Source organism: Schistocerca gregaria, chromosome 4, assembly GCF_023897955.1.
Source record: "Schistocerca gregaria isolate iqSchGreg1 chromosome 4, iqSchGreg1.2, whole genome shotgun sequence".
Lineage (NCBI taxonomy): Eukaryota > Metazoa > Arthropoda > Insecta > Orthoptera > Acrididae > Schistocerca > Schistocerca gregaria.
The window spans coordinates 449,235,427-449,252,358 of NC_064923.1; the positions used below are offsets into that span (position 1 = coordinate 449,235,427).

Here is a 16,932-nt window from a genome sequence, read left to right on the forward strand (position 1 = left end):
TACACTCCTTTCAAGACACTGTCCTTTCCGTTCAACTGCTCTTCCAACTCCTTTGCTGTCTCTGACAGAATTACAATGTCATCTGCGAACCTCAAAGTTTTTATTTCTTCTCCATGGATTTTAATACCTACTGCAAATTTTTCTTTTGTTCCCTTTACTGCTTGCTCAATATACAGATTGAACAACATCGGGGAGAGGCTAGGACCCTGTCTCACTCCCTTCCAAACCACTGCTTCCCTTTCATGTCCCTCGACTCTTGTAACTGCCATCTGCTTTCTGTACAAATTGTAAATAGCCTTTAGCTCCCTGTATTTTACCACTGCCACCTTCAGAATGTGAATGACAGTATTCCAGTCAACATTTTTAAAAGCTTCCTCTAAGTCTACAAATGCTAGAAACGTAGGTTTGCCTTTTCTTAATCTAGCTTCTAAAATAAGTTGTAGAGTCAGTATTGCCTCATGTGTTCCCATATTTCTATGGAATCCAGTCTTCCCCGAGGTCAGCTTCTACCAGTTTTTCCATTCGTTCTGTAAAGAATTTGCGTTAGTATTTTGCAGCTGTGACTTATTAAACTGATAGTTTGGTAATTTTCACATCTGCTAACACCTGCTCTCATTGGGATTGGAATTATTATATTCTTCTTGAAGTCTGAGGGTATTTCGCCTGTTTCATACATCTTGCTCACCAGATGGTAGAGTTTTGTCAGAACTGGCTCTCCCAAGGCTGTCAGTAGTTCTAATGGAATGTTGCCTACTCCCGGGGCCTTGTTTCGACTTAGGTCTTTCAGTGCTCTATCAAACTCTTCACGCAGTATCATATCTCCCATTTCGTCTTCATCTACGTCCTCTTCCATTTCTATAACATTAACTTCAAGTACATCACCCTTGTACAGACCCTCTATATACTCCTTCCACCTTTCTGCTTTCCCTTCTTTACTTCGAACTGGGTTTCCATCTGAGCTCTTGATTTTCATACAAGTGGTTCCCTTTTCTCCAAAGGTCTCTTTAATTTTCCTGTAGGCAGTATCTATCTTACCCCTAGTTAGATAAGCCTCTACATCCTTACATTTGTCCTCTAGCCATCCCTGCTTTTCCATTTTGCACTTCCTGTCGATCTCATTTTTGAGACGTTTGTATTCCTTTTTGCCTGCTTCATTTACTGCATTTTTGTATTTTCTCCTTTCATCAATTAAATTCAGTATTTCTATTGTCACCCAAGGATTTCTACTAGTCCTCGTCTTTTTACCTACTTGATCCTCTGCTGCCTTCACTGCTTCATCCCTCAGAGCTACCCATTCTTCTTCTACTGTATTTCTTTCCCCCATTCTTGTCAATTGTTCCCTTATGCTCTCCCTGAAACTTTGTACAACCTCTGGTTCTTTCAGTTTATCTAGGTCCAGTCTCCCTAAATTCCCACCTTTTTGCAGTTCCTTCAGTTTTAATATACAGTTCATAACCAATAGATTGAGGTCAGAGTCCACATCTGCCCCTGAAAATGTCCTACAATTTAAAACCTGGTTCCTAAATCTCTGTCTTACCATTATATAATCTATCTGAAACCTTCTAGTATCTCCAGGGTTATTCCATGTATACAACCTTCTTTCACGATTCTAAAACCAAGTGTTAGCTATGATTAACTTATGCTCTGCGCAAAATTCTACCAGGCGGCTTCCTTTTTCATTTCTTAGCCCCAATCCATATTAACCTACTATGTATCCTTCTCTCCCTTTTCCTACTCTTGAATTCTAGTCACCCATGACTATTAAATTTTCGTCTCCCTTCACTACATCCTACATATAAGCAGCAATAAAATGTATAATCTTTCTTGTCACAAATATTTCTCTCTTCCCAATATTATATGCTTTCTCAGTTGAAGGTTAGTGTGGAACCTAATAGCACACCTTTAATTGCTGCAAAGGAAATGGTCATTGAAATTTTTGATCTGGCTTCTCACAAATGTTTAATTTTTCCGTTTGAGTATGTTGTTTCTGAACATATGCTTATGGTGGAACCTGAGAAAACACCTGTTCTTTTCCAAATACGTTACAGATTTTGCATGTATAATAACATGAGAATGTAACAATATTCCATCGTCTCTTGTTTCCAAACATGTCATCTGTCCATTGATGAAAACAGCAGCTGACAAACCTTCTTTCATTCTCAAGATACCTCACAGTGAGCGTTGACAACATTGCTGCATGAAACACACAAGTGTGCCTCTGACTCCTATCAAGACTTTTCTATATTCTACAGAAAGGTTTACTATTCTTCAGCAGTTGTTCAAAGTCATTTCAGTTCTGACTACAAATGGATTTATACAAATTGCAGTTTAAAAACAGTAAATGTTCATTGAAAGGCAAGGTTCATGGTATACAGTCCCTCAGTTGGCAGCATGACAAAATTTGATGCAACAAACCTGTAGATTCATAGTAGTAACAAAAATTAAAGTGTGGAACCAGGATGTGTGAAAGGGGAAAGGGGAGTACAGTCATAGTATCAGAGGTCATTGTGTGCAGGAATGGAATCTGACAAGGAAGTGTTGTGATCATGTTCAGGTTGCTTGAGCTTGCAGTTCACCACAGTGGGTTAACAGGTTAAAAGATATTTAGCTGTTCTGTCAGTCACATAAATTTTGCACAAGTAGTAGCACAGCCAGTAGATGAAGTGGATGCTTTCACCCTTTGGCAGGTGATGCATCTGAGTAGTTCACAGGAATTACCCATGGAGTTAGAAGCAGAATTGACACAGTGACATATTGGGTTATTACGTAGATTGGGTGGGTAATAAGATACCACTCTTTGGTATGAATACCTCTATTAATCCAAAATTTTGCTACTACTGCAGAGAGCTGATCCCCCTCCCCCTCTCCCCTACCCTCCCCATTATCTTGGCTTTACACTCCCTTCTTTGTGTGCATTTCATTTTTCTCCTCTATGCATGTCAATTGACAACCAGTCATCAGCAGTTTTTGTTATTATAGCCACAGAGAGAAACATATGGTTTTGTCTGTAGGCTTCTCTTTTTCTTTTTTCTGAGTAATTTCCATTCTTGAATTTCTGTTATCAAGAAGATAAACTAGTAAACCAGCCATTTCATCTCTGCTTTTCAGTAATGAGATTACTTTCACATATGTCCTTATGATAGTATGCTGTTTGAGTATAATACTGAAGTATACTTACTTTGAAATAGCACCGTTTTCCTATCCTATTTGGCATAGGTAGTAAATGTTTTGTACTGTGCTTGTTCACTACAATATGTATTTGAAATTTGAATTGTTTTGATTACAGTGGCAACATGGTGTGTCACTGCTGCAAAATTACAAAAAGAGCTATCAGTATTTATATATTATTGTTCATATCCAGTGGTAGTTGATTTTTTTTAATATTTTGTGTGATTGTAAGTAATTGGATTTTTTATTTTACAGAAAATAAGAACGAGGGACAAAATAAACACTCTGAAAAATGAATCTGTTTCTAGAGAACCTGTATCTGAGAGAATAGAATATGTTAATCAGGAATATAAAAAGAAAATTGAAGCAGAGAAATCTCGAGAGTCAGAATTGGCGGCATTGCAGTTACAGTTGAACAAAATGCAGAATGATTTGCGTGAGCTCAGTAAACAGTCTGGTAAGATATGCAATGAAATTGATAATGAATTAAGTTTTTACCTTTGTGTTCACTAAATAGTTTATGGCATAAAACCTTTTACACAGATGACTCTACACACACTCAGCTGAAGGAAGTTCAAGAACAGATCTCAAAAGTCGGTGATTCCTGCAACATCTTTCGTCACAAGTGTGAAGACTATAAAAGCAAGGTGTCGTATATAGACCATGAAATAAGAGGTATGTATGTGAGCATTCAAACAGGAAATCATAACAAAGGAATCATTTCATTTTTAAAAGTACAGTCACTAAAGAATAATAATGCTATGAATCAACATTTTGCAAGATCTGAGTGCATTGCCTTCTTTCTCCATGTTATGTTATGATTGCATTATTCTGGTAGATCACTGCAACCTATATTTTTGGAACCATCAGCTGATGATAAAAAACTGTGTTTGAAGATGATCTTTGCAACATTCCACTACTGTAGCAAATAGCTGTGGATAAAACTTTTTGATACCAATGTAAATATGACACCACTCGTTTTTGTGTTTGAATACATTATATGCTCATGAACTGTAATTCTATTTTAAAATCAACTATGGCCTAACATTGGTGCATATAATTTGTAAAAAAATTATATTTATGTAATCATGTAACAAAACAATTATAATTGAGTTACATTTTTGAGATTGTTCATGATATTTTAAAAATATACTACAGCTGCCACTTAATACCATACCACATTTCTTGTGCTTAATTTTGAGGCTACAAATCGCAGAAAGTCCAGATAACTCTCTACCATTCTTGTATTTTACAGACACACAGTAAATTCTAACCCATACTGTATTCTGATTCTCAATTTTCATATATTTACACATCTTGTGCATTTTCTGCAAGCCAGATGAAACATTGTAATTAAACTTGTCGATACACCATAAGTCAGAAATTTAAATTTTTGTAGTTTTACCAAATGAGGAAAAGAAACAGATTAAAAAATAATAGTTAAATTTAGATATATTCTGGTAAATGAAAGAAAAAATTATAAACCAGCTGCTGATGTAGAATTTCAATGTGTAAATATTAACCCTTTAACTGCTACAAACGTGCTTGCTGCACTCAGTGGAGAGTGCATCTTTGTTGTCGCCCTGTATCGCTGCCCACATTGGGAGACCACCTCCTGGCTGCTATCTGTATACTAGTTTTGCTGCATGGACCAGATCCCCTGTGCTGAATATTCTTGGAATGCTGGAGGTGACAATTTCATCTGCCACTCTGGGTGTTGCCACTCCCAATGGAAAATAAGTACAGTTACTGTAAGAACTTAAGTTTTATCACTGTAAAACTCTGCTACAAATGATCACTGCATAGGCAAACACATAGTAAAGTCAGTATAGTTTCACACTTAAGATTTACAAGTTTCCTGGAGTTCATTTACATCTTTGCTGGCATTTTTAGTAGCATGTTAGAAGCCTACGGCAGAAGCAAAGTATTGCTTTTGATTCATGTGAGTGAGTTGTCGCTCTTTCTTAAACCTGCTGTCCTACATACATTGATAACTGTAATAACTCGAGTAAAATATGAATCTATCAGGATCGTTGCTTTAGTACACGGACATAATTGAGAACCACATTAATAACTTTATCACTCAACATTTGCTTATTTTGTTACCGAATCGTCAGTGACATAGTTGAGTGGCCATGTGGGCTGCTGCTACTTGTATCTGATTTTAAGAACACTATTTGGCAAAAAAAATGATTGTTTCACATCTTACTGTATAGTATCTATGTTTGATAAAGAACTGAATTTCTTTTATTATTTGTGATAGCTGCTGTGTTGCATCCAGTTAAATAAAACACCGATCAAAATTTTTATATTTTTACATATATATATTTCATATACTTTGTGTATGGTTCACTTTAAGACAGTGATTGCTGTGTAAGAAATTAAGCTAATATTTCAAAATTGCATTTAAAGGTGAGAGCAGAGTGATTTGTATCAGTATTCTCAAGATATTGGGTGGGGTTTTATATCTATGGGAGGGTTGGTGTCTTGTGCCCAATATTCTGGTGATGCGCAGTGTGAATTATGTGGTCATAACACGTCATATTTCATAAACTGTTCTAGATATTGAAATGAGGTTTATTGCAAATGATAGCATGCAAAGAGGTGTGTATATTGCCTTTTGATTAATACAAAGAACTTTATCTTTTGAGATACAGATGTAACATTCTGGAAAGATATAATTCTTTTAATGTCATTGAATATCTCATCAAAAATAAATATTGCAATATTGCAGATAATGATATTCGTGATATTCTGTGTGGGATACTCAGCATTAATTGAAATCTGTTTGTTGTTATGCCATAAGATATAATTGCTTAGTAACTAAATGTTGAGTTATTTTGCATTCCATGAAATCTTTTGTTTATTTACAACTTACAGAATGCACTTTAGCTACATGTGATAATATTAAGTTGCCAACTAGTTCCTTCAGCAACACTATTGCAGTGGTCTTTATAGAGAGGTGTTTCATACTCTACTCCCAGTTTCTTTTATCCTGTGATACCAAGTACTAGGTGTAGCTGATTGTCACCACCTTCATGATTTCTTCCTCTGTACAACCATAATGGGCTACCATTTTCTCAGTCAAAAATGAGATGAAAACAGCGACACCAATAGGAGCACAGCAACAAATACGTATGGCCTGAAAATGGAAAGCTGCTGAAAGCTCAGGGCAGAAATGCAGCTATTTGGCTGCTCTACCTGGCCACTAAGTGCTCTGCTTGTCAGTGCGTCTGAAGCACTCAGAGACCTGAGTGGCTAGCTGTGTTAACACATTGGGAGCACAAAGGTGGCAGCAAGGGAGTGCACTTGTATGTTTGTAGCACCTGACTGAAGGATCAAAGGTGTGCATAAACTCATTCAGAGCACCAGCAGACTGTAGCAGCGACACATCGGCACATGTTAACACGTCTGGAGTAGTCAAAGGGTTAAGGAGTATGCTACTTTTATTATTGCTACTTTTGGAACATTAAGATGTCCACTGAAGTTTCACTGCTTTTTCAGCACAAGATTCAGAGTTGCTAAGACTCAGAAATGTAGCAAATCAACGACTCTCGCTGCTGCAACACAGGCATCCTGATGTCTACAGAGGAACTATGTGGCTACGTGAAAATAAACATCGTTTCTCTGGAAATGTTTATGACCCTATTGTCTTAGAGGTACCGGTTTCAATATCTATATATAGTTATACCAAATGCAATAATCATAGTGTTACTTCGTTTTGACAGAACATCTATGCAGTTTTTTCTACTGAGTACCATTTATATTGTTACAGTTCTACTACTACTACTACTACTACTACTACTACTACATCATCACCATAATTGCTGTTTTTATGTTCTGTTCTTTTGCTTTCTTCCTTTATATTCTTATTGCACAAGCTATCATATGGTAACTGCTGTACACGCGTGTGTATGCGCATGTGTGCGAAAAGATTGGTAGTATTTTTTTGGTACATGATGGTGAAGGTCTTTGATTGTCTGGCAGCTTCTAAATGACAATGCAGAATTACTACTTTCTTTCACCTTAAATGGCTGGCAGTTTGCTTGTTTTGTGAGTTATGGAAACTGATATAAAAAATCTCAAATAATCAGTTCAAGAAGCTCATTGGGGCAACCGAAAATCTCACAGTGACATTAAGGGTAGTTTAGTTTTCTTCTTACTTCTACAAATTTTGGGCTAAATTTAGTTGAAATAAATTTTTTCTCTTTGTCACAGCTCTAATGCTATAATTACTCATAATGTTTTCATACATTGTGGAAGCACTTACTCTATTATTTGTGTAGAAAATTCTGAGTATGCCTTATGAGAAGATATCTACATCTACGTATGTACTGCTCAAGTCACTGTATGTTGTGTGATAGAGGATATCATCTACCACCAATAATTATCCCTCTTATACTTGCAAACCCCAGAGACAGTGGGTTTCTTTGTGTGTGTGTGTGTGTGTGTGTGTGTGTGTGTGTGTGTGTGTGTGTGTGTGTGTCTGGCCTGCAGTGTTGTGACAATGATGATGAACCATGTCACTGTACTTGGTGAAATGCGCTGCCGTTGGCAGGTAAGTAGCTGACATTGATTTTACTAGTTGTTGGTTTGTAATTGTTAACCAGAAGTAGTAGCCCTCCTTAGCTTCAGCCATCGATCTTCCACTGGTGGACTTAATGAAATTCTCATTCATTGTATATATTGTTGACTAATTTAATTAGTGTTCATTGACAAACTATTTCTTCTCAGATTTCTTTAGCTGTTGTGCTTGTAATTGTACACTTCGTCATAATATTCAGCTTTGGACTCACTTGTCAATGAGAACTGTGATAATTTTCAGTAAATCTTCAGTTAAAAAATGCAAATCATCTTTAATAATTCTGTTTTTTGTTTATTATTACTTTTATTAATCAATTCAATTAACTTCCAGCAATAATTATTTGGCATGGTTTCATTAGGGCACAAGAATGTAACGTTTACTGATGTTGATAAGTATTTTGTTGTTGAGCTTTAATTATTTGATATTATTCAGTTCATATTTTTATTTCTCCATGACTGTAGGTACTAAAAAGCTTGGGACTAATTCTTCAGATTATGCAATAGGTCCTGGAAGTATAGAAATTATCACAATATGCATTGCATAAATAAATATGATACTTGTCCAGTCACTGTGACATACAGTCCTTTAATATGTATACAGCTTTCTTTGCGATGAACAGTACTTACTCTAGGAACATTACAATAATTAATTCAATCTCAGACTTAACGTAAATGCAAAGGTGACAGATTGAAATACAACAGAATAATCAGTTTTGCACGCATTCCTTTATGCATCTTTTGTTTGCTGCGAAGCCATCAACATGGGCAAAGCACACGTTCTTTCCTGTGTGGTGTACCCTGCTTCTTCTAGCTGGCACTTCAAAGCACAGAACAAGTGCCATGCCCAGCGGGTACTGCAGCTTGTGGTAACACTGTAATTGCTGTCTCAGGTTGAAGAGATAAGGTGTACATCCATATCCATTAACATGCAAAATCAGTGATAAAAACCTCCAAACAGCTTTTGATTCCAAACTGCTTAACTAATAAACAGATCCAACTATTGTGAACATCATTCATTGGCTAGGTGGATGCTGGGTAATGCGTCACTCAGCTGGAGGAGTGATAAGTTACACTATAGGGTTTATTTTTTTGAATTTTTCAGGGTGTTCTTGTATGCTACTTTACCTCTTTGTTAATCGTGTAATCTTTTTTTTTTTTTCCAGACCAATTTGAAAGATCCAAGTTATGCGAAGTACGTGGAAGCTGTCATTGCAAACAGGGACTTACTAGCCTTTACATTTGAGGACAAAGATGATATGAACAATGCAATGAGGATACTAAGAGATGAAATGAACTTAAGGCTAAATTTTTTACATTCTGGTGAAATGCATCAACCATCTTCACACTATAAATCAACCATACCAATCAAGCACTTGAGGTAAGTGCCTGAATAACTTATACCTTTTTTGTGCCCTTCTGTCTTTTATAATTATCTGAGCATTTGACATCGTTTATTTTCCCACAGAAGACATTATAAGGAAACAGAGAAATAGAGGAACTTGTTATGTATAAAGTGAAATTAATGTTTAATTGTTTCAAACTCTAGAAGTTAATAGGCATGAGGAGACAAAAAGGCATACATTTCAAGTGACTGGAAAGTGCAAGAAATAATGGAAACTAACTTGTTATGTCAGGGGTGTTACCAGGATAAAATAGGTCTCTTTTGAGAGGAGATGCAGGAGAAATAATATGTAGCCCAATGAGATAAAATTCACATAAATTGAATCTGTCAGTTAATCTGGGGAGCGGAAAGACTTACCTTGGAATGACTCCTTACCCTCTCCCTTAAAACCCACATCCTTTTGTCTTTCTCTCTCCTTCCCCCTTTCCTGATGAAGCAACCATGGGTTGCGAAAGCTTGAAATTTGTGCGTGTGTTTTTTATTGTGTCTATCTACCAGCACTTTCTCGCTTAAAATATATAAAAACAAAGATGATGTGACTGACCAAACGAAAGCGATGGCACGTCGATAGACACACAAACATACACACAAAATTCCAGCTTTCGCAAGCCATGTTTGCTTCATCAGGAAAGAGGGAAGGAGAGGGAAAGACAAAAGGATGTGGGTTTTAAGGGAGAGGGTAAGGAGTCATTCCAATCCCGGGAGCAGAAAGACTTACCTTAGGGGGGGGGGGAAAGGACAGGTATACACTCACTCCCGTGCAGACGAACAGTTGGTAACAGGTACATTTTGTAAATTAAAATACAGAATGTAGGTACGTTTGAACATTTTATTTCGGTTGTTCCAATGTCATACATGTACCTTTTTTAAACTTATCATTTCTGAGAATGTTACAGCGTGATTACCTGTAAAAACAAATTAATGCAATAAATGCTCAAAATGATGTCCGTCATCCTCAATGCATTTGGCAATACGTGTAATGACATTCCTCTCAACAGCGAGTAGTTCACCTTCCGTAATGTTCGCACATGCGTTGACGATGCGCTGACGCGTGTATTTAGGCATTGTCGGTAGATCACGATAGCAAATATGCTTCAACTTTCCCCACAGAAAGAAATCCGGGGACGTCAGATCTGGCGAACGTGCGGGCCATGGTATGGTGCTTAGATGACCAATCCACCTGTCGTGAAGTATGCTATTCAGTACCGCTTCAACTGCACGCGAGCTATGTGCTGGACATCCATCATGTTGGAAGTACATCGCCATTCTGTCATGCTGGAAATGTCATGTAGTAACATCGGTAGAACATTACGTAGGAAATCAGCGTACATTGCACCATTTACATTGCCATCGATAAAAAGGGGACCAGTTATCCTTCCTCCCATTAATTTCGCACCGTACATTAATCCCGAAGGTCGCTGATGTTCCACTTGTCGCAGCCATCATGGGTTTTCCGTTGCCCAATAGTGCATATTATTCTGGTTTATGTTACCGCTGTTGGTGAATGACGTTTCATCGCTAAATAGAACACATGCAAAAAATCTTTAGTCATCCCGTAATTTCTCTTGTGCCCAGTGGCAGAACTGTACATGACGTTCAAAGTTGTCGCCATGCAATCTCTGGTGCATAGAAATATGGTACGGATGCAATCGATGTTGATGTAGCATTCTCAACACTGATGTTTTTGAGATTCTTGATTCTTGCGCAAATTGTCTGCTACTGATGTGCGGATTAGCCGCGACAGCAGCTAAAACACATACTTGGGCATCATCATTTGTTGCAGGTCGTGGTTGATGTTTCACATGTGACTGAACATTTCCTGTTTCCTTAAATAACGTAACTATCCGGCGAATGGTCTGGACACTTGGATGATGTCGTCCAGGATACCGAGCAGCATACATAGCACACGCCCTTTTGGCATTTTTATCACAATAGCCACACATCGACACAATATCGACCTTTCCTGCAATTGGTAAACAGACCATTTTAACATGGGTAATGTATCATGAAGCAAATACCGTGCGCACTGTCGGAATGTTACGTGATACCATGTACTTACATGTTTGTGACTATAACAGCGCCATCTATCACAAAGCGAAAAAAGTGGTCCAACTAAAACATTTATATTTCTTTACGTACTACATGAAAGTGTATTAAAAAATGGGGGTTCCTATTTAAAAAAAAAACACAGTTGATATCCGTTTGACCTATGGCAGCGCCATCTAGCAGGCCAACCATAGAACCATCTGGTTTCCCCCTTCAAGCTAGACGAGTTTCGTTCTTTGTAGTTTTTTAGTTTGATGCTTATTTTGTAAGATATTTGGCCCAGTCACTATCAATGGACCACCCTGTATGGGTGGAATAGCATACAGTATGTGAAGCAGGAATAGATATTATATCAAACCACAATATCATATCAGCATAAGGAATTAATGCAACCACAAACTGGGTGGAAAGAAGCAACAACAACATTTAAAGAAACCAAGAAATACAAGGAAGTGTAAGAAAGGCTAGAAACCAGGTTTAAGGAAATAAGCAGACTAGAGGGTACTGAAGAAATCTATTGCAGAAGAATGAAGAAAGTTCTATTAGATACACTTGCCAACAATACTGGAAAGGTTAAATGTGATAGCAAGCAACCATAGGTAATACAAGTAATGCTTCAGAAGGTGGCAAGAAGTTAATGAACAGGGATATAAGGAATACAGGAGATCAAATAATGAACTGAAAAGGAAAACTGACAGAGTGAGGAGACAGTACGTACATTAAGTATCAGAAGAAATAATAAAACTTCAGCAATACGAAAAGTAAGCCCCTCCTATCCGCATCCTCCACCGAGGATGACACGGTGGTCGGATGGTCCTGGTAGGCCACTTGTGGCCTGAAGACGGAGTGCTTTTATGACCTGATGTACCAGAGAAAGTAACATGTAGTTATAGCGTCATAAATTTACAAGGCCAGTTAGTTACTGATAGGCAAATGGCTCTAAAAATCTGTGTAAAATACATCATTGATCTTCATAACAAGAAGAATAAGCTACATCGGAAGTTAATAGAAGTAAGAGTGTCAATAAATGATGACAGTAAATGACATGAAATGTAATGGAAGGAAGTGATAAAAGCCACTAAAAAAATTCAAAAGAAGCTGCTGGTACTGTTGAAAGAATTAATAGCCAGTGGATTTAATGCTTTGTCTACACTCCCAGGATGAAGTAGTGTGGTGATTACAGGACCATCAGAAGTATTTCACATTCCAGAAGGATTATGGCACATATAATTTCTGAAAGTCACAAAAATAAGAAAGAAAATGTGATTATATGAGATCTAGAAGATGTGGTATAGGACTTCTAGATGACATGATGGTAGGAGATCTGTTGGAATTTATTAACAGAAAGGGAACAAGGGGGACTCTGTGACGATGATGATGATAAACACAAAGCATGTATGTTTTTCATCGACTGGCAGAAGTCTGTTGTTGCTGTCAATGGAAGGGGTTGGCAAAGTCCTCAAAGACAAGGTCATTTTATTGGCATGTGAGGTGACACAAAGTCAATCATCATAGGAGTATATAACATATTCAGACCAAATGAAACATGTCGGTAAATGGTACCCAAACAGTCGCCTAAGTATACCTATAGTGTCAACACAGGTGTTCTTCTTGAATGCAAATGATCATAAAGATGCTGAATCGTAACCTGTAATAGATTGTCCCAACCATCTTGTGCTGTTTGTTGCAGTTTGGCATTGGTTCATGCAGGTTCTAGAAAACAAATAATTTTACACTTTATCATGTCCCAAATGTATTCACTTGTTAAATTGGTGAGAGGTCTGGTGATTTTCCTGGCCAGAACAGTTGTACACTATGAAGAGCATGTTGCTTTGCAGCAGTTGTATGTGAATGTGCATTATCTGCTGAAAAATCACATCACTGTTTCTGTTGAAGAAATGTAGTAGCACATGTTTAAAGTCAGTGCAGTGTAGTGGGCACTGGCTACTTTAGCCTGCAGAAGCACCAAATGTGATTTATAGTTGTAACTGAGGGCTCCCCACACCATTAATCCTGGAGTTGGATGTGTATTGTGGCTGAGTGTACCCTGGAATAGGCAGCCCACAAGGTCTACACCATACACATGTACATCCATCACTGGCATACACACAGAACCTACTCTCATCACTGAAAACAAGAGAGTGCTATTCCACTCTCCAGTCAACTTTTTCACAACAGCAGGGTAGCCATACTTGGCAGTATCACGGCGTCAGTGGTACCCTACCCAGAGGCATCCGTATCTTTAATCCTGCTCAAAGTAGGCTGTTCCCAATGGTCCCTGATGACACAGGAGGTTCAGCATGTGGCTGGATTTCATCCCTGCTTGCGCAGTGCATTGATCTTGACATGCGTCTGTACTATGTAGATGTCCACAACCTATTCTACAGTTCTGGGAATGTTCCACAGACCACTGTTGGAAAACAGCAACACACCAATAATACCTTGCGACCAACATGTGCAGCAATTCGTCAATACATCCATCCTGATTCCCACAGGCCCACATTGTGACCCCCTTCTAGTTACTGAAACTGTCCAACAAGAATATGTACTCGTCAGTGGGGCACAGTTGTATCCTAAAATGAATGTTGCAAAATCTGTTGGCTTCTAAACTCAGCAAGGTAGTGCCCGCAGAGTCAGAACAGAGGGTGCACAGACAGGCCTCCTGAGCACCACGTGATCACTGATGACTGTGAGAAATGAATCACTGCACTACAATCTGTCAGTATGCACATATTATAACCATTATAACCTGCTGCCGCTGAACACAGTCCTTAAGGGTTTTGTATTTTTTTCCCCTTACAGTGTAGAATTTCAAGTGATCTGCAATATCTGTTTATACAGAAATACTCAAATTTTTAAAGACGAAAGTTTCGACGAGGAATGTATGTTCACATTCCCACAAATTAATCATGCTGTTGTTCCAAAGTTTTACTTATATTTGTAGAATGCAAGTGTAGGTTTCCTTAATTCATTTTAATATCACACATTTGCTCATTGATTACAAATGAAGTCCAGAAGTTATCACAAGTGTTTCAAAAATGTGGTTTAATGTTACCAAATGTTATAAAAGCACATTGAGAAATGAGAAATGCACAGCAACTCAACTAGTCATTCGAAGTCCCCTTCAGAAATATTGTGCCATGCTGCTTCTGTAGCCAACTGTAATTGCGAAAGTATTGCTGGTGCAGCATTTTGTGCATGAATTGATCTCTCGATTATGTCCTATAAATGTTGGATGGGTTTCATGTTGGGCAACATGGATTACTAAATAATTCGCTCATATTGTCCACAATGTTCTGACATGGCACATTGTCATCCATAAAAATTCCAATTTTTTTAGTGATTGTGATGTCCATGAATGGCTACAAATGGTCTCAAAGTAGCTGAACAAAGTCATTTCTAGCCAATGATTAGTTCGGTTGGATCAGAGGACACAGTCCATTCCATGTAAACGCAGCCCACACCATTGTGGAGCCACCGAAAGCTTGCACAGTGCTTTGTTGACAGTTTGGGTCCGTGGCTTCATGAGGTCTGTGCCACACTTGAATCCTACCATCAGCTTTTACCAACTGAAAAACTGTGGACTGGTCAGATGAATCTTCAATTTCAGTCATCAGGGGTCCAACTGCTATGGTCATGACGCCAGATAATGCACTCCAGACAATGTGCTGTTAGCAGAGGCACTCACATTGGTCAATTGATGCCATAGTCCATTAATGCCAAATTTTGCTGCTCTGTCCTAACAGATATGATTGACATATGTCCCACATTGATTTCTGTGGTTATTTCGTGCAGTGTCGCTTGGCTGTTAGCACTGAAAACTCTATGCAAACACTGTTACTCTGTCATTAAGTGAAGGCTGACCCCTTCATTTTCTGTGATTAGAGGTAATGCCTGCAATTTGGTATTCTCAGCACACTCTTGACACTACAGATCTCGGAACATTGAATTCCTTAATGACACCTGAAGTACAATGTCTAACTCCAACTATCACTTCGCATTCAAAGTCTATTAACTCCACACATTGGAAATCTTAGCGTGAATCACTTGAGTTCCAATGACAGATCCACCAATGCACTGACCTTTTATACTTCATATATGCTATAGTACTGCCATCTGTATATATGCATTTCACTATCCCATGAAGTGTCACCTCAGTGTATACGTGCTCTCTTTACATAGTATAATGTAAGACCTAATTCTTATGGAAGTGGCACATTTAGACTGAGAATGATATGAATTTGGGTTAAGTAACTCAAGTATACACAAGCATAATGTAGGGCACAAAGGAGGCATCAAAATTAAGTATGTGGAGAAAAGAAGCTGAGGGAAATAGGAAAGGAGAAGAGTTTGGAGGTGCTGGAAAGCAGTTGGAAATAACACTGCTTGTAGACCATGGAATAGAATCATTACACTTTATTTACTTCAGAATTTTTATGGATTATTGTTGATTTTTTTTTCTATTCACTTGATGACACTATTGAACAACTCACATGGCACCCATGATGCAATACTATTCTATCACTCTTCTAAAAGAGACCATAGGCTCGTTGAACCTAGAAATAATTCAATTTTACTTCAGCCGTTAATCCATAGCTGGCATGTAGATATATGACAATGGCTGTCTAATAAATTACAAGGAACCTAAAGACACAGGTCATAGGAAATTAATATTTTCACTTTGTATTTTCTGTTAAAAGCGTTAAGACACATTTAAGAATTGGTATAATATATCATCAGGTGAATTTTCAGTGCGGAACACAGAATGGTCATATTGATTGTTACTGCAGTACAGTAAATGGTGTAGCTTTTTTTCAGAATTGAGGATAGTCATTAAAAACCACACCAGTTATTCATTGATGATATTATGTTAACGTGTATTGAACCAAATTAGTAAAGCACCTATAAGAAACCTAGCATTGTTTTAGATGAAGTTGTCAACTCCTGTTACACTATGATCATCTGTTCTCATTGGGCGCTTCACTGTAGGAAAAACCAAAAACTTTTTCACACTCAGTTAAACAAAGACTGAACAAAACTTCCACTTATCAATAAGCATTAGCATCAGCATCATCAACACCAGTAACATTGACAGCAACATATAGAAGCACATGCAAAATGGCTTTTAATGCTAGCATTCATAAATAAGAATCCATTTATTCAGTAAGAGAATTAAGATCTGAAGGAAATTGGCTACTGAGGAATGAAGCAGGAAACTCTTTGTGAGGAAATGGCAGCTTAATAGGACAGAGCAAGAAGGAAGTTGACAGTTATTGTTGTAGCATGTTACTCGTATGTACACAATGACAAGTTTATACACTGTCTAACGTGCTGATAAGTCAGAACGTTATCACTACTGACCTACTGTCGATATAAACCCGTCCAGGTGATAGTGGCATCAGTTGGCGAGGAATGACTGCTAGTCAGATATGCGCATGGGGCACGTAGTATTAGTGAGCATGCTGTCTGTCTGTAGAATGGGGGAGGCGCAGAGTCTGAATGAGTCTGCTGAAGGCAGATTGTGATGGCCTGGAGCCTAGACACAACATTTTCGAAAACTGCTTGACTCGTTGAGTATTTGAGGAGTGCTGTGACGAGTGTCTTCAACATGTGGCAAAACCAAGGTGAAACCGTGTTCGTATGCCATGGGGTTGGATTACAGATTACTGGATGTTGTAGTTTGGGCAGACTTCTAAAACATTACAGGCGGTGGACTGTGGCAGAGCTAACAT

At 38.0% G+C, this 16,932-nt stretch overlaps 1 protein-coding gene across 2 annotated transcripts in view; it reads left to right on the forward strand.

Annotated features, from left to right (window-relative positions):
• The window catches only part of LOC126365856 (structural maintenance of chromosomes protein 5), a 164,427-nt gene that overhangs the window by 89,588 nt on the left and 57,907 nt on the right, over window positions 1-16,932 (forward strand). For both annotated transcript variants that reach the window (XM_050008519.1, XM_050008521.1), the window contains 4 exons: window positions 3,424-3,625; window positions 3,712-3,843; window positions 6,673-6,827; window positions 8,916-9,130. In XM_050008519.1, coding sequence (XP_049864476.1) covers window positions 3,424-3,625; window positions 3,712-3,843; window positions 6,673-6,827; window positions 8,916-9,130 — 704 coding nt within the window. The remainder of the gene's footprint in view (window positions 1-3,423; window positions 3,626-3,711; window positions 3,844-6,672; window positions 6,828-8,915; window positions 9,131-16,932) is intronic.